The sequence below is a fragment of the Saccostrea echinata genome, unplaced genomic scaffold (genome assembly GCF_033153115.1).
Source record: "Saccostrea echinata isolate AGI-Se365-2 ecotype Australia unplaced genomic scaffold, CSIRO_AGI_Sech_v1 ptg000029l, whole genome shotgun sequence".
Lineage (NCBI taxonomy): Eukaryota > Metazoa > Mollusca > Bivalvia > Ostreida > Ostreidae > Saccostrea > Saccostrea echinata.
Window position 1 is genome coordinate 5,652,300 of NW_026889778.1, and position 19,196 is coordinate 5,671,495.

At 33.5% G+C, this 19,196-nt stretch overlaps 1 protein-coding gene across 4 annotated transcripts in view; it reads left to right on the forward strand.

Moving 5' to 3' along the window:
• Positions 1 to 19,196, forward strand: part of LOC133195521 (cyclin-dependent kinase 17-like) — a 44,492-nt gene that overhangs the window by 13,101 nt on the left and 12,195 nt on the right. Inside the window, exons 1-4 of one of the 4 annotated variants that reach the window (XM_061331381.1) lie at positions 5,921 to 6,266; positions 8,652 to 8,773; positions 11,238 to 11,315; positions 17,712 to 17,828. In XM_061331381.1, coding sequence (XP_061187365.1) covers positions 5,999 to 6,266; positions 8,652 to 8,773; positions 11,238 to 11,315; positions 17,712 to 17,828 — 585 coding nt within the window. In that variant the 5' untranslated portion in view covers positions 5,921 to 5,998. Of the gene's footprint in view, positions 1 to 5,920; positions 6,267 to 8,651; positions 8,774 to 11,237; positions 11,316 to 14,282; positions 15,816 to 17,579; positions 17,604 to 17,711; positions 17,829 to 19,196 lie in introns of those variants that run through there. The other 3 variants (XM_061331382.1, XM_061331383.1, XM_061331385.1) reach the window with 3 other exon arrangements.

The following is a 19,196-nucleotide window of genomic DNA, read 5'->3' on the forward strand; positions in this document are numbered from 1 at the left end:
ATGCAGGACGTTGAGACCAGTTCTTCGAATGGCACAGTAAAAACTTAAGTTCAGTTACACATTAGATACTGACACGGGAAAAACAATCCTCACTGCTCATGGCCTTAAGTGTCATGTACACGTCTAAATTTGGAGTCCTTCACCAGACAAATGTTTAAATAAATGTTGTTGTCCCAACAATTATCAAAGAGATTCAAATCAAAGAAACAACCAATCTTCCAGGGCCTTATGAAAGAAAAATACACGGACGTCACAGGAAGCTTATATCATAATTTCAAATCTATTTGGAAAAAGCATGTTAACAATATTTAATTGAGGCAAACAATATCTAAAAATGATAACATGTCATACACAATGTCAAAGTTACGAAGTTTAACCCATGATTAAAAGGCAGGAATAAAGGACATTTGAATTCTATTCATTAGGATGAAATATGCAGACTTATTTACAACTCCTATGGTCCCATGTAGTAAATATTGGAATATTGATGAACTGTTTATAAGACCAAAACTCAAATTAAATAAAATGCAATGAAACTGATTGGTGTTTTCACAAGGTGGGCCCCTTGTCTGCTCATGAGGGGTATCATGAGGAGAGCCTATGGGCTTAAGCATGCTCTCTACGTACCTTAATTTTAAGACAGGCTAGTAAATACAACCCATTGCAAACACTTTCAATTAATCATTGGATATTATATTCTATAAACAAAGTGTTTCAAGAGTGCAGGATTCTAATATGCTAAAGGCATAAGGTTGATGCGTTGCCTTTCTTTTAAAACATGAACTAACCCTCCATGACCATATGTTGTAGGTGCTATTTTGTTTCCAATAAAGGCTTGAAAATCACAGAACAAAATCATTCAATCTGATTAAAAACAGATTTGATGGAATTTTATTTTATAGAAGTTGATAAACATAAAAAAAAGTATTTGTATAATCTTAATAAGGAAAAAAACTTTCCAGTCGGCACGTTTTAATTGGGTCGGTCGCGTTAGGGGAAACAAAGGTATTTTTTATTTTGGCCTTGGATACAGTTATCAATAAAAGTTCTGACTTCTGAGTCAGCTCTTGCCATGTCCTGGTCTTTACAATACGCCAGATGTTAAGGTGCTGCCCTAGATGTTTAATTTGTTTGTGAATTACTGGATCACCTGCAGCCAGCGGTGTTTTCAAGCTTCAGTATGACCCGGACTTCCTCATTTTGACTTTGATTGAAAGTAGTTACCATGGTAATGAGGAGCTGTTTTGGAGGTGATTTTTACAGGGAGATAATGGAGATGGATTAACACTCTGTTCCATTAGGAAAAAAGGAAGTGAATGTTAGAAAGGATCTCCCATCTGGACTAATGCTTACTTCAGCTGTGTGATTGACTAGCCTCTGGCTCTAGGTGTTTCACATTTTAATGGTAATGTCTTATTTTTTGTATAGGTGAATGTGTTAAGCTTGTGTAAGTACAGGTGTCAAAACATCTTGTAATTTGTGTAATAGCATTTGGCCATTTAAGCAACTTCCCAATTGCATTTGTTTTTTGTAAGCATTTCTTGAGTTTTCCATTTTTAAATTTTTTATCATTTATTTATTTATTTTGCAAGACTTTAAGTTAGTACGACAACTTCTGTGCACTTAAACATTTTTTATCTTGTGAGTTGCACATTTATCAAAAATTTCAAATGCACCTAAAATCAACATGAACCCGACAAAGCAAACAAGGGCTGCTGACTTGGGGAGATTGTGTCAGTTTTTGTACCATTTAAATCATTTTATGCTGGGAACTGGAGCCAGTGTTTCTCATTACATCACCAGTGATGCCCCGAAGATCAATGTAAACTCATAGAATCTGAATTAATAGTGTGGATACCTCTTGTGTGGTACAATATTTAATATTTGTAAAGTACAGGCTCTGATATGAAGTTCCCTTGATAAGCATGGTTAATGGCAGACTTTAAGGGGTTGATACTATATCGTAAAACGGCCCCAAATCGTGAGCTGTTCCCCAGTGCATCAGAGCTAATAAACCCGTACCTAGTGATATGCCAAAAATACCGGGATTAAATAGTGTGATTTCTCATGGTAGGAATTTGACATGGAGATTTTAAGCATTTTTTTGAATTTGTAGTTGTAAATTGTTCATAAGGTAATGTGTTGATTATCAGAGTCTTTGTGCAGAACAAAATTATGTCATTCTGTAATTGTGCTGTGTTTAATTATCTGTATTTCCTATATTAGTGATTTATTGAAGGAAATATAAGTAAAGGTAATGTTGAAAAAATATGCATAATCTCTCTCTCTCTCTCTCTCTCTCTCTCTCTCTCTCTCTCTTTCTCTCTCTCTCTCTTAAATTGACTGATGATAATGTCTGCATTTATTTCACCATGAACATGATGAAGTTGATTGATTGTTACTGAATTACCAATTACTCCTGACTATTTTATACAATGAATTACTCCTGACTATTTTATACAGTGAATTACTTCTGACTATTTTATACAGTGAATTACTCCTGACTATTTTATACAATGAATTACTCCTGACTATTTTATACAATGAATTACTCCTGACTATTTTATACAATGAATTACTCCTGACTATTTTATACAATGAATTACTCCTGACTATTTTATACAGTGAATTACTCCTATTTTATACAGTGAATTACTCCTATTTTATACAGTGAATTACTCCTGACTATTTTATACAATGAATTACTCCTGACTATTTTATACAGTGAATTACTCCTGACTATTTTATACAGTGAATTACTCCTGACTATTTTATACAGTGAATTACTCCTGACTATTTTATACAATGAATTACTCCTGACTATTTTATACAGTGAATTACTCCTATTTTATACAGTGAATTACTCCTGACTATTTTATACAGTGAATTACTCCTGACTATTTTATACAATGAATTACTTCTGACTATTTTATACAATGAATTACTCCTGACAATTTTAGACAATGAATTACTCCTGACTATTTTATACCATGAATTACTCCTGACTATTTTATACCATGAATTACACCTGACTATTTTATACAGTGAATTACTCCTATTTTATACAGTGAATTACTTCTGACTATTTTATACAATGAATTACTCCTGACTATTTTATACAATGAGTAGGTATGCTATTTGGATGTGTAGTTTGTTGAGGTTAAGTCCTGCTCTTTGTCCTGATCAATTTGATGGTGAATTTATGGTAAGGTTTAAAATCTAATGCAGATAGTTTTAATTAACGTGAAATATCATGTTTCTGACTCTATAAGTACTGTTGATTATCAGTAATTAATAATGAGGACTCTGGATGTGCTAATGAAACCATTTGTCAACAGAAGTTAAACTGCTATGTGTGATTACTTTCTTTTAATGAGTATGCAGTTTCATCTTTATCCCAGGGGTATTTTAAACTTTTATCACAAAGCAGTTTTAATGTTTGATGAATCCTCTCAGCAGATCAGAATGTCAGTAATTGAAGATGGAGAATTACTTTTGCTTTCAGTTTTTGGAGCTTTTTTTCCCCAGTGGGTTGGTTATCTTGCTTAAAAAACATTGGTGTAGAATTAGTCGCAGATCACATGACAGGTTTCCAAAGTCCAGCCTTGTTTTAATGTAATTGGTCGTAACAATGTGTCGAGCACTCTCTTGTTACTGGATAGAGCTCTTCGTTTAATGATTGGTTTCATGTAAATGTGACACAACAACACTGTGTTTGTTTTCCGGAAGTTTAGTCCTAAGTTGTTCTATATCATACGGAAACTCAATATTTAAGTGCACTTAATATGGAGTACTCACATTGGAAAATAAGTTCACAGATACGACTAAAAATACCACTCAAGTGTTTTCTGTTTTGTTAGGATAAGATGTTTTCTTTATATGGCATGTTGTGATGGAGTCTTAATATTTTCTTATTTGGTCTGGTCAACAGTTGAACATGTATGTATTATTTATTTATTTTAAGCATAGTACATTTTCCATAGCATTGTTATTTTTTAAACTAATTAAATTAGCAAATCAAACATAGAAGCTTTACAGTACTGTATATGTCAACGAGTACTGAAACATATTGAATATTTCATCCTTTTTGTAAGTGGCCAAAAAAATTTAATCAAAGTGTAAATGCTTTTGTGAGAAGTTGTAAAAGCAAATGTGTCAAAATGAATTTTAAATCCCATTTCGGGGAGATGTAGAGATCAATCATTTTCACAAATTTGAAAGTCACAGATTTTAAGTAAGGAAATCACTTTGCAGTTGCGTGTATCTATATAATCCATCTGAAAAATGTAGGATGGAGGTGAAAGATTTAGTTGCATAATTTGAGTGTCACGGGGTTAAGAATGATATATTGCTGCTTTCACTTGATTTTTCCCCCCTAAATTATGTCAAGGTGATTATTTGGAATTTGATTGATATAAGAACCCAGTGGATGTGACTTCAGACTGCTTATAGAAATCCAGCACTTTATACTTATACCGTCTATCTAAGTTTGTGTGTGTGGAACAACTTCAGCAGAAAGGTCTAGAGAATACTGTAGATCACCAAATTTTTGCGACACTTTATTTTCGCGAGATGGTCATTTGGTATTGATAAGCGAAACATAATTTTCATGAACTCTGGATAATGTACTATATATTCTTTGATACTAGAAATATACGTGAGAATGAAATTTTCGCGAGCAGGCAGTCTCGCGTAATTACGCGAAAATAAAGTTCTTGCTTATAAAAAGTTATTTACAGTATTCTGTTTAGGGTTAGTGGTGGTGCTGCATTTTAACTTGTTTACTTCTTCTGGCACTTAAGAAGACTCTCTGTTCAATTGAAATGTAAAATTAGGAGGTGCACAATGCCACTGTGTAATAAAGATTCTGTGAAAGTCTTATTAAATTTTATTCAGTAGTATAGAAGGGTTGTGGACAGGAGATGGATACCCTCAATATTATAGAAAGAATGGCATTGTTCATGTTTTGCTATGGAAATCTCCAAATATGTGTTTCATTGAAACTTAAAATGCCAGTAGGCTTAAAATGCTGATGGACACCTGCATCACTAATTCTACCCTTACTTTTCAAGCAGGTGGGGGTGGGTTGGGGTGTTATAATAATGTTTAAATCACCATAGGCTCACCTAGACATAGAGAAGACATCAATGAGACTGTGTAGAGGATGATGTTTACTTTAATTTCCTTGTCCTCCCTCTTCCTGGTTCATCATTAGGAGTCTAAGAACAGCTGGGGATCCTGTATCTCTGAAAAGCTGGTGATAGTATGCTTGGGGGTAGGGCCAGACCATCTGTGAGTGAACAACAGCTGGGGGAATCTTCTGTGATATATGAGGAGTTAATCTGTTCATCAATGGCTATAATGTATTAAATCTGACATAAGTCCTAGCCATCAGCCCTTGTGTGCACTTCAAAATCCTGACAATTTCTAAGATTAAACATAAGTGTAGAGCTTTCTTGGTGGGTGAATTTAATTTCTGTGGTTGAGGAGTGTGAAATTCAATTCAGCATATTTTACTTTATGACTTTCTTTGAAATGCATTTTTATTTGAAAAGACCGGTGCTCTTCTATTTTGAAACTTCAGATACGTGCAAGTACATGTACTGGTAGTCAGATTTCTATAAAAAGAATATAATAAAGTTTTTATGATTTCAATCTCAAAGATTATGACATAAAAGTAAGCTAAATTTTATATGCAGGAACATTTACTACTATTAGTCATCATTTTTGTTTCATTTGGAAGACGGTTTTAAAGGACTAGGTTCATTTACAGGGGTAATCAACTCATTGTCTTTGCTAATCCTCTTCAGTGATTGGTCATAAATATTCTTTGCAGTGATAGAAACAAAGGAATCCTGTTGATTAAGAGACTAAAAAGAGGCTTATTAGTGATTGATGATGTAAATTTTGTGTTGTGGGGGAGGATTAACAGAGACATGGGACGGAGTCTCTAATCTAAGGAAGATTTAAGTGACTGCCATATTACAAGGAGTGCAACATGAATGTGAAAGCACTGCAGCATCACTTTGACAATAACCTAGCAAATAATTCATGTCAACATCACCGAAAAGTGATTAATTTGCAAAAATTGGACAAAAAACGACCGCTAAGTCAATCTTTGTCTTGGATTAGTCGGATTAAGCAGCGACTTTGGGGACGTGAGGGAAATCCGACAGGAGGAAGTCATTCAGGCAGGCGGAGATCTCCTGCAAAGGAGGAAGAAAAAGACGGGAAATGTTCTACACTTCCCCGAAATGTGAGGCTGGGTAAGTTCTAGGACTTAGAGTCAAAGATAGACCGAAAGTGTTCTACACTTAGGGGAAATGTGTGACAAGGTAAGTAAATATAGTTCAGAGATTAATACAGTAGAAAGACATTGAACACATTTTATTTGGTAAGTTTTCTCATTTTCTGTCATAATGTGAACTCCATTGTTACCGTAGTCCTGTAGTGAATCGTGTGTAAAATGACTGGGCCAAAGAAGAAAAATATGTTTGTGTATGGTAACCTGACCGACCTAAATTATTTTTGCATCAACCTTAATACTTTGGGGGGATTGTAAAATCTGTAAATAGCATGTCTTTATGTTTTCCTTCAAACATAACGGTTTATTGGTTGTAAATTTTAGAACACTTCTGGAGATGTCAGGTAGATTGTTAAAAAAAATTATGACAGCTAGAAGAGAGCTTCAAATTGTCTATAAAAAAATGTATTTCAAAGTTATGCCTTTATTTATGTAAAATAAAAAAAAAAAATGCATAAAAACAAATCCTTCCTACCTAATATTTATAGCATTTAATAGAAAACAAACATAATTTTTGTTTGGCCCTGTCAATTATATTGTTTGATATTTATATGTGACAAATAATTTGATGAAGTGGTAACTGCACCTTTTAGAACTTTGTTTGATTAGAGATTGATCATCAAAATAAATTATTTTATACCATCGTTATATAAGTCTAGACAGTATTTGCTGCACCTGTTGAATAAGCATTAAATAGTACATGAAGGTGACAAATTGCTCTGTCTGAAATATGATACTGATGCCATTTAAGCCCTCACAGGGATTGGTTTTCACACTAGCAAGTCCTCGTGTAAATTGAATGGTGCCCATATGATTCTTGTTAGGCAAATTGGGATCAATAAATCTTATCTGTGAGGCAGGTACATCTATAAATTAAAAACAAAAGTAAATTGGGTTGCATGGACTTCATATATACATATATGTAAGATCTGGGCTTTGTCATAGTAAGAGCAGATTTTCTGTATTGACAAGTGTAACATTATAATGATGAAGCATAATGAACTAGGTTATCTATTAGAGTAAACTCTGAGAGTCTGCATTCTGGGTCATTGAATATCAGTAAAACAGGGATTGTATTGTGTACTCTTCCAATAAACTGGATATTTGATTTCATTAATCAGGTTTACTGTTAATATAAATTAATTGCTGGGTGTGTAACAGCCATGGCTAAAAATGCAAGGTCATTATATGAGATGTATAATCCATTTATACATCATTTATTCATTTTTCTTTATAAATTCAAGAATTGTGATAACCCACTATCATTTACGGATGTTTCAAAAATTCATTGACATAGAATTAAAGGATGGAATTCTCTAGTACTCCTTAAGAATAAGGCAATTTTTGGATATTTGTTTTTTATTTAAATGAAATAATGATGTATATATATTTTCTTCATTCTATAGAGCCATTGAGGTTTAGCTTAAAATTCCTAGGATGCCAATTTTATGTCATAAAAACAAATTTAAAAAAAATATCAGGAGAATAAAACTCCACAAAAATAAACTCAGCATTTTTGGATGCACTTAACAGATATTCATAATTTTAATGTAGATATTGGAGCTAGAAAGGTGAAGATCTTTTTATATCTTACAGCAAAAAAAAAATCACCCTCTGACAGCTAAGCGGAGTGTAGGGTGCCCCGCTGAGCGGGGTAATTTAATAAAGCTTCTAGTCCTGGCTATACCACAGGCTGTTTGATCCAGATAAAAACCAATCTGAAAACATGTGCTTCAAAAAAATTTTTTTTTGCTTCATCCCCTTACCCTTCTTCTTTATCTATTCGGGGGCCCCAGGGAGGGGAATTGTCAAAAATGGAGAGAAAAATTACATTAATTAGGATTTCTGACTTATGAGGCTTTTTAGTTGCTGTTATATTTGTGTGTTTGATATGTCCAGAAAAAATTGCAAAAAATTGAAAACAGGGTTGCAGTAATCTGCAGTTTCGCACAGCATCTCTATGTTTAAAACTTTTGAGGTGAATATCCTATTTCTAGGTCAACAGTTTATAAACATCATGCATCAGATACATGTATCAAACTGTGCAATCAGAAGAGAAGAACTCAACACCAGAGAGTTTTCCATCCATTGTCAAAATCATTAGAAGCCATATGGAATTGATATGTTTACATAATGGGTCTAATATATTAGATGCAGCATTTATTTGATTCCTAGGTTAATATGAAATTTTCAGGAAGATTATTGAAATCCCAAGAGTTAATTAGAAAAAAAAATGTAGAGAGAGACTAAATGATTGTATTTCACCCTTTTCAGAAAGATAATAGAAATGAAGTGAAAACATATTTATTTGAGATTATGAATAGATCTGTCGATTTTTTTTTTTCAGGAATTGTTCACGAAAACCCCAGAATTCTCTCTGATGGCGAGAGTGAAGAAATCTCAGGAACTTCCAGCGAGGACTTTGTCTCACCGGTCAAATTACGCAATCGACCACGACGAACCAATGAAGTACGTATATAAAGAGTGTAACCATATAAAAATGACAACCATGCATACAGCTGAAACAGAATTCTAGTAAAGGACAAGTGCACTTAAGCAATGCTTAATGGGCCCTTTTTCAGTGCCGTTTTACTTTAGAATATATTACCAAATTGTTCTTTTTTGGTAATAGTTAAACACAAGTGGATATTTCTAATTAAAACCACGTTAAAACATCTCCTAAATCAGCATGGATTTGAAACAAATGAAGATTTTTAAATGCCTATAGATACCCCAAATCCGGAAAAGTCGTACCGAACCTATTTTGAGTTTCATTTATTTAAATCAAGGGGAGGAGACATTTAAATCGGACACTTGAACAATCTGATGGTGGATCATTGACGGGCGCGTTTAGTTGTATAGATGCCAGTAGCCATAGTGATCAAACTAAGAAATTTGCACGCTTGCATTTGAAATAATACAATAAGTATTTTAATTCAAAACATTAATTCCTTTAAATTTTAAAATGAAAAAAGTGTATTTAGGTGGCTTTCATTACCGGTACCATTGTCTTGCATGAATGTTAAAAATGTTTGACGCTTTCATGTATGATGACATTTTAACGACACTTAACTCTCCTAACCTCCCGTGTTCATAAAACCAAATACATACAAATTTTTCTATGCAGCACGACTTCGATATAATGATACAAAACAAGGCTATCTTTTACAGTGAGCACCTTTGAGGAATGTTTACCTGGGTAGAACTCACGTGACTACTGGTATTTTAAATAATTTATTTCACGGGTGGGTTCAACAAGGGTCATACAGGTAAATAGCTCTCGCTTGCTATAGGAAAAACATTGAACTTTTCATGCATTTTTAATTTTTTGAGTACAAGCCTAATCTTGTACAAATTTCCTATTTCACACAAGTTTTATAAATGTATAATGCGTCTTTTGTCATTCGCACAAGTTTGTACAACGTTAGGCTGACAGTAAACAAAAGCTTTGAAATGAATGACCGTCCTCGATTTACTTTAGAAAATTGTATGGCTTTGCTCTTTGTATATTCTTGAATTTCACCGATAAAATTTGTTGAATCTTATGGTTTAAATATCAATTAATGATTTGAGATGAAAAATTATTCTTAATTTGATTCTTCATTTTTTCACATTTTACAGGGACCCATAAGTGCACTCGTTCTTTGCGTACATGTATTTTTTGGGGAGGAGGGCACTCTGTTATATACAGTAAAGCTAACATTCCAATGTGTGAATCTTAATCAACCCTTAGCTTCTGTACCCAACCAAATCAATGAGATTGTTGTATGTGTCTTGTGAGTTAGCTCCCTTGACCTAGTTGATATGTTGTCAGCTGCATGCTAGGCTGAAAACTTACTATAAAGTTCCTTTTTCACAAAAATACTCAAGAAAATTAGTAGTGCCAAAACTGATGTAACTATCCTGTATTTCTTGAAGTTAGAATGCTTTTATGAGACTGACTTGAGATTTATCATATTAAGAAGTCAATGGTCTAATGGTTCAAGACTCCCTCTCTCAGATTGTCAATCTTTTATTTAAATATTGCAGTACTATATATACATTCAAGCAACACTACATTTTGTCATCCAGCAAGTCACACAAACTTTATTCCATGCAAGTTGAATAGTGTTTTTTTTACCCAAGCACAGGTACATGTACCAAGCACCTGTTCTCAAGTATGGCACAACAAAAATTCAAAATGTCTTGTAAAAAATTCTGGAGCAGACTCTCCTGCCATTTAATAAAGAAGTTGACATTATTTGTCACAGAGAAATTTTATTTAGTAAAATAAATATCAAGACAGCTAATACAACAATTTATGGACATTAATGTCTCTGACAGTTCACTATATTGTTGTTTAATGATAAGGGAAAATGAGAAAGTTTTTCATCTCACAAGAAAATCACCCTGACTTTTGCAGAGATGTCTAGAAGGGATTCAAAATTTATTTGCCTTTATCATTATTCAGCTTAAAAATGTTAAAGGGGGGGGGGGGCATAAAAATTGTCATAATGAAATAGGGTAACTCTCCTTGGGTGAGTTTTCTTGCTAGTTCATGATATATAGTCCAAACCTAACAAAGCTTTAGGTAAAATACTCTGAGGGGGAAGAGAAATGCCAGCCTCTGAACAAACTTTATTCTCTGCTTGTTCATGTCAGAATAGTAAAAGAATTCTTTTCACTTGCAAATAGTCCAAAAGTACTGGCTTCTATTTACCAACATTGCCCTGAAATCTTCAACTACACTAGGTACATGTGTCATTTATTCCAAGTTATTTAACATGATATGCCAAAATTTTACTGGTGGACAGCCATAATGTGAGGGTATTTCAAACCAGGGTTAAATTTGAATAAGAGAAAATTTGAAAAGATTGATGTAATGCTACATATCAAATAACAATTCTTATTTTCTTCTCTGCAAATAATGAACTACGAATTTTGTCTTTTTCAGTCACCAGGAATTGAAGGCCGCCATGACTACATTTCTCCAGTTAAATTACGCAACAGACCACGCCCTAGCACTAGTGATGTAAGTACATACTAGTGATGTAAGTACATATAAATACTGGTACCCAGCAGACCACACCCCAGTACTAGGTAATGTAAGTACATATTAATACTGGTGCCCAGCAGAAGTAATTTATTATAAACATACATTTACTGGTACCTATCATAAATAATGTAAGTATACATAAACTCGTACTCATCTTAAATAATGTGAATACTCATAAACTGGTACCCATCTTTCATAATGTTTCAAGTGAACTTATTCTGGTACCAAGCAGAAGTATTGTGAGTACACTTGGACTGGTACCCATATTGACTAATGTGAATACACATGAACTGATATCCAACTAAATAATGTGATTATATCTATGCTAGAACATAAGTGTCACAGTCCCAGATATTAGCACCAAATTCACTTTCTGGCTTATAATAATGATTCACATTTTCTTTGCCATGTTTTTGACTGCAAAGCAATTCATTATAACATGTCAAACAAGGCTTTTTTTTGCGTCCCAAATTGACCTTCTAGGAATATTTGTATTAGTACAATATTGATTGTAAGGATGGGAGATAATTTGTCCTCATTTTTGGTGTTTTTCTACAAATATAGCAATTTTTATCGCTCCTTATAATTATTTTGCTATAAGGGCTAAGTAATATATTATTACAGGAATTTTTAAAATTTTAAATTAGTAACCCAATGTGGCTACATTCTTTCACCAAAGACCTTGTGTGTATTCATGTGGCCTACACTTCCTGATAGGGCACCAGATTAGTATCCTTGTTTGGTCTCTTGTACGTTTTGAAGGGTGGTACTTCAGAAACTGATGGCAGTTTGAACATCTGACCTTGACTGTGGAATGTTCTATGTGTATCACATGTACTTAGTCTTGTTTCCTGTTGTTTAGAAATGATGCAGGAAACACTAGAACACAGAGATACAAACATTTGTGAATTTATCATTTTAATTAAAACAGGAAGTATATGGAAAACAAAAACTAATTAATGGGATACTATTAATTAACCAAAACTTTGTCTATTTTTAAAACTTTATCTACTTGTTTACAAACTTTCTTTCAATAATGAACTGATGCATGAATAATTCATAAACACACGAGATTCTATAATGTAATTTTGATATATGATTGAACTACATACATGTTTTACAATTGCCAAGCACCTCATCTTAAATAAAAGTTTCAAAGTTGATTTCTTATTCTTAATGCACGTTTTAGATAAATTTGACTTTGAATTTTCATACAAAAATAGTTATTCAGAATTGTTGTTTTTTTTTTTTTAAGTAACAAATTGAAGTTCTGAATATATGTCCAGATAGAGCTAGGTCAAATGCATTTGAAGTTTTCACACTAAAATTTTGAAAAAGGACAAAGAATATGAAATCTCTTCCAGAGGGAGTCATATATTATCTGTAAAACTGAGAGTATATATATCTGATTAAATGAATAGCTTAGGTATCTTTTAATTCAAAACATGTCATTGAAATATCCTAAGTGCGATCTTAAATGACAATTAGTCTGTATACTTATGCCTTGATATATTATAAATAGTTACTATGTATCTGCTAGGTAATTATTGTTTTGTAGGTATAATTGATATTTAGTTTAATATCACTGTAACACATATTGATGTAGGCATAGGTGTTATGGTTTATCACTCAGTGATATTAATTAAGGATCTCATCTCTGCCTGACCAACTTAGAAAAATCTCAATTAAATCACTGATTTATATTGTAAGGGTGGAGGCATTACAGTGAAGAAATTGTCTTTTATTTATGGGTGGAGCAATACAGGAGATTTAAACTTCCGTAAAGCATGAAGTTCCTCAATAATCTTTATCCTTTGAGTGTTTGAAGGCTATAAGCAAAAGCTTCTGATCTAGGGAAGAGCTGACGCCACTCAGATGTAAATTCAATTCTGAGTAAGATTAAGAAAAATGAAACACTCACAAAGGAAAACTACTCACAAATTATCCTCGTTATGTAAATGCTTGTTCTGGAGGTCAGAGAAATGACCTTTTAATTCAGTCAAGGTCATGCCTTCTGAACCATCTGATTTGAAAAACACATTGCCCATTGAAATCCTTCAAGAGAAGTTTTGTGTAAGTTGTTTAAAAAGAATTTAGGAGCCACATGTTGTATTATTTTCATCAAGTTTTATTGGGCCTGTTGTCTAGAGAAAGGAGGAAAAAAAGTTTTGTGTCGTTGAATTCTCACAAACCTGTTTGAAGTTTGTCAGCGCACATTAACACTGCATATTGTGCATGCAATCTGACAGATATTGAAACTGACAGGAAAGAAAACTTTCCATCTGGAAAACAAAAAATAGAAATAGTTTTCTCATATGCTTAGTAGCATTTTCTTGCAGTTTCATGCAGTGTCACACTTGTGAAGTGTTGATTTAATCAAATAGAATTTTCTCAGTTTTTTTACTTAATAGTTTTACAGAGGAATATTGGTGACATTGAGTAATGCACCGAAACACATACGGGTCTTGGTTATAGTGCGATAATCAGGGCCTGTCCAAAGTAGGCGGGGACATTCATGTAGATGTCAACAAAACTGTTTTTGCTGCTGTTCATTATATCAAGGATCAGGAATATGACGAAGGAGAGCAAGGTTTTAAGATATCATTAGGATTGGGTCTAATTAAGACTTGGGTTATTAACATGGACAAATGACGCCAAATCATGAACGCAGTTCCTGAAAAAGTCAGGATTCTACTTTTTGAGCTGACGTCTGTTTCTGACATCTTGGAAGTCTTCGTTTAGATATCTGTGACTGACAGATGTTTATTTTGTCGTCAGTGTACAGGTTATTAAACTCCATACCTAAGTCATCAGGTGACCAGTATGTATATTAAAGGGTGGATCTCTAAGCTCCGTAATCAGTTCAGGAGTTCTGTTCCAGAATAACTGACTTCAGTGGACGGTAGGACAAGTGGTCATCTTACTTTACATTTTCTGAGACCATATGACCTTTAGGAATTGTCCAGGAATCAAGAAGTGACCGCGGTCCTCCAGCATCCAATTAAAGCAAACAGTGTGAATTGCTCCAGGAACTATTGGGAATAGGGTCAGCATCTTTGACATCCTGTGTGAAAGCACCTGTTACTATTAGGATTGACAGTATCTTGCAGAAACAGTTGAATTGGGTAAAGACAGTATTGTATTCCATATGATCTATTCTTCATTCAGGAAACAAAATTAATTTCTACACTTGATTTTAGTGCAGTGTAAGGGTGATTGAACTATGTACAAGTGCTAATTTAAATTATTGGAATAAAAATTATCCCAGATTTCCATTCTCTGCTGTGGATATAATTACATCTACATGTTTAGCAGGTGGCAATATCGTGAGTAATTACGTTGGAGGAAAGGTTGGTCTTTTTTTCTGCTACAGATGCTGATGACAAGAATTTCGTTGTCAGGTTGATCTATAAACGGAGACACATCATTGTTAGTGGAATTCTCACAGGAACTGACCTATTATAACAATACTACAGATACCTGAAGACTTGCTAATTGTCTAGGAAACCTTGGGAATCAGCTTAGAACCTGCTTATTGGAGACTTGGTGTTTGTGGAAAAGATTTAAGCACTGATATTGGTTTTTGTGAAATTTCAGCAATGAAAGACATATTCTGAATTGGTTTTGAAAAGAGATCTACAAGAAGACATTTTCACAGAAATTCTCTACAAAGAATTTTATAATTTGTCCTTGGTGTGCTGGTAGGGAGGACATTTTTGCTTCCTAGGGGGTACTATTGTGTGGTCTTACAAGCCAGTGTGAAGTCAATGTCATAAAAGTAATATGATATCAGTCCACATCTCTGGTGATGGAGAATATTCTGTGTAATAACAAGGACGTTTAGACTGCGATGCATTAAAAAAATCATCAAAAGTGATCTTCCCTTAAGCTGCATAAGCAGACAATAATAATTTAACTAAATATCAGTTCAATGCAGAGGGAATTGAGAAACTGTGATCCAAAAAAAAAAATTCACACCCATAGTGCCAATTTGTTATACAAAGAAGGCTGAGGCTTTGGCAGCAGAATTTTTTTTTTAGCTTCTTAATTCCACATCTTGCATTGGTAAACTAAATAAAATGGAAAGGATGTGTTTCTTAGCTAGACAAGAGTTTGCTATTCTTGAGTTTTAATTCTGATACAAAACACACTTTCCATGTGTTTCATAAAGTCAGAAAGAGGGCGAAAATAGAAAAAAAGGAAACTGATGTTCTTTTACTTGTTTGTTAGAAAGCTGTTTCTAACTTTAAGATTATAATAATGACTTCATTGTATTAGTCGGAATTGATGAAATATGTGTAGAGTTCCACTATGAGACTAGGGCGCTCAGAAATGCCGATTCTTCAGCAGAAATCGGGAAGTGGTAATCCAGGTGGTTCTCGGAAGAACTCACTGGTTCAGTGTTTTACTCAGGGAAACGATTCCGAGTCCGATATCGACTCGGACGAGGATGCGGAATTACAAAGAGTTCAGAAGGTACGAGCACTCTTTCGTGAGCAGTTTTTAAAATGAATTTTTTTTTTTATGAAAATCCCTTAAATTTATGAAGAACAAAAAGAAAAAAGTTTATTCAGTTTTTCTTTCTGTAAAATAGGTTTTAGCTTAATTGTCTCTGCTAGAGATAAAAATGTACTGCCTTTCATTTAATTGTCCATCAGTTAAGGTTCTACAGTTTATCAAGTTTTATATGAAGGCAAATTTCAAAGTCACAGGAGTTCACTATGCGTAATTCACAGGCATACAGAGTTTGCATGTACTTCAATTTTAAATAAAAATAAATCTTGATGGGAACTGGGAAGTCATTAGATTACATAATTAGCTATGTTTCATTCAGGTTTTGTCAGCTTGTTTTTGTTTATAAGCTGCATTTTTGGAATATCTGTGACAAGTGTGTAATATTGTTTGATGTTGGATGACTGGGGAAAAGGGGGCAGGGCATATATATTCCTTTATACACACAAAATAACCAAAACACACTGTCGATATCCTACAAAAATAGCCTTGCTCTCTGAAATAACATGTTAACAATTTGTCTGTTATGTATAATATGCACCATTCAGTGTTTCTCTGTGTTCAAGCCTGTTGGGGACTAAACCTTTTTTAGACTAGTAATGATTTGTCTACATATTCCACTGGCTAAGTATTTAGTAAAGCCAAATCTAAGTATGGTAGTAGAAGCAGCCATGATTGAGATATTATAGACACAATGTGTGTTCTTTAATAGTCGTAGTGTTTGATTCTAAGAGTAAGAATGTTTTTAAATTTCATTAATATTGAAATCATGTTGTAACACCAAATGGGTCACTCTACATCATTGGCCCTGTCTGCGTAGATCACCATGACGATACCAGTTTCTCTGAGTATACCCCCAGCATGAGCATGGATTCCTTAGAGCACTGCCATGGCCAATTTGAATCATTTAGAAGTCTCTAAGTCTACAGGATTTTTTTCTGAGCCCTACTAGTGACTTTCAAGTGTCACCGTGCCTGTTTACAACATAACTATAGGGCAGCATTGCAATTTTTCAGGAATCAATCATAATACCTTGCTTTCCCCCTCCAAATAAAATCTGAGTAGAGGTTTGACCCTGGATCTACCTTTAGTCAAGAATGTTTCTCTATTTTACAAAAAAAACTGCTGAAGAACTTTTGGCATGAACCATTTGTTAGAAGGAAGTGTCTGTGTAAACAATAGGCCAACTTCTAGGACAGATGAAGTAAACTCCCATCCTAAAGCATGCAGTAATTAACTCTACCAAGGGTCAAATATGCTTCCTTGTAAAATGCACCCCAATTCAAGTGGCACAAATTTTCTTGAATTCTTCTGATATACTGGGTAAAAATTTGTTTAATAGAAAATTATTTAAAAAATTTTTTCTAATGAATATTCTACAGAAAAAAAAGATAGGGAGACTTAAAGTATGTTGTTTCCTTGACTTTGATCATCAAATAAAAAAAAATGTATTATATAATTGAGGTTAGTAGTAAAAAAAAAAATTCTATATATATAATTATAAGATTGGTCAAATTATTGGTTGTAAATAATCTGCCTTGAACATATGCACAAAATATGGGTTGATATTAGATCTGACTCTTTACCAATATGTCATGTGACATTTCTGTATCCTACTAACAGAGCCGATAAATGCTGTTATGTAACAGAAAAAAAAACAAATCCCAGGCCTATATTTGACAGTGTACTGTGTCATATTTCATATTTCTTGGGTATCCAATACCAGAAGCAATATTCTACATAATGCTAAGGGTAGGATTATATTTATTCCTGTTTGTCACTGCTAAAATCTGGAAAAAAAATCTCCCTGCCCACTTGCAATGGCCAGTGTGGGATGACGAGTCTTTTTTTTCATTACAGGAGGTGGCCAAACGCCTGTCCTTGCCGGCAGACATGAGACTACCTGGACATTTTTTGGCTCGTCAGAGTCTCAGTCCGGAGAGCATGCTCAGTAGGCGCTCACGGAGAAAATCTCTGGTAAGTAACTAATGTTCATACAATGTTGTACATTTATTGACTGGGTCCAAGGGCAATATAGCTTTTGTTGGACCCAAGAACCAAACTGTTTGTCTGAGGTTACTAGGCAATAGTTTTCATTTATGATTCCGCAAAACACATTCTACCTAAGAATGTAGCCAATAACAGTCTTGTAAAACCTTGTACTTTGTATTAAGACGTATTTCATAACTGTAACTGTTGAACACCAATAAATGCAAATTATTAAAAGATATATGTTTGACGATGTAGAGGATTAATTTGGTCATAAAAACATCATAGACATCAAACTTCTCAAATGGTCCGATATCCCTGAACCCATCAATCGGTCCAATGATATATATTTAACTCTGTTAAAACATTGGAAATACTGGTATAAAACTTTATTTAGTATTTTGCTGCATATTTAAACAAGATATTGTTATTTAGGATTTAACATAAATTGATGAGCATCTCATACTCACAAGTTAATAGCCATTTCACAAAAATGGTTCCAAAATACCAAAATTACTGTTGCAATATTCACATTACCCTTAATATAAATTGCTAAGACAGTAATGCATGCTAATTAGTTTCATTCTAATTCCACAAATTAAAAGAGATCAAATTTGTTTAATAAATAGAAAAATATCATATAAATAAGTTATACACTGTACATGTATAAATTTTTAAAAGACAGTTTCAGAGTCACTTAAATGAAGTCCTATTAAATAGATTCAAATTTTTCCATTCACTGTTTTTGTTTTATTATAATTACAGACCTGTTTACTCTTACGATTTCGCTGTATTTTGTACGGATTTTGTGTCCAAAATACGTCTCACATTTTCCTTTAATGAAAATACGGAAATCGGAAAATCCTTTCATTTGGATTTTAGCAGCTATTTTTCGTTATGATGTCTCAGTTTGACGCTTTTTAATTGCTAAAAAAGAGAAAAATTTCTAACAACTAAGTGATTTAGGGTTGCCAAAACGCAGTGGTTTAAAAATGACAGAAACCCCTCGAAAGAAAGAAAGGATTATCTTTTTCTTTGTTATTAGACCATGTTTAATTTTGTTAATCAGAAATATAGTCGTTCTCTAGTAATATATGTACAATCGATGAAAAGTGAAATCTTAAGGGGAAATGCCAAATCTCACTGACAAATCTAATAAAAAATACTGAGAGACAACAATATGGGTAAACAGGTCTGTAATTAATAAAAGACTTCCATTCCTTATGGAAGAATGTTGTCTCAAATGAGAATTATATATTACGCAGTAGGTATTTAGAATGGCTAAGGAGTTTGTTTTAAAATCCTCCACCTAGATTTTGAAATGAAAAAAATAAAATGATGCTGCAGTAAATCTTT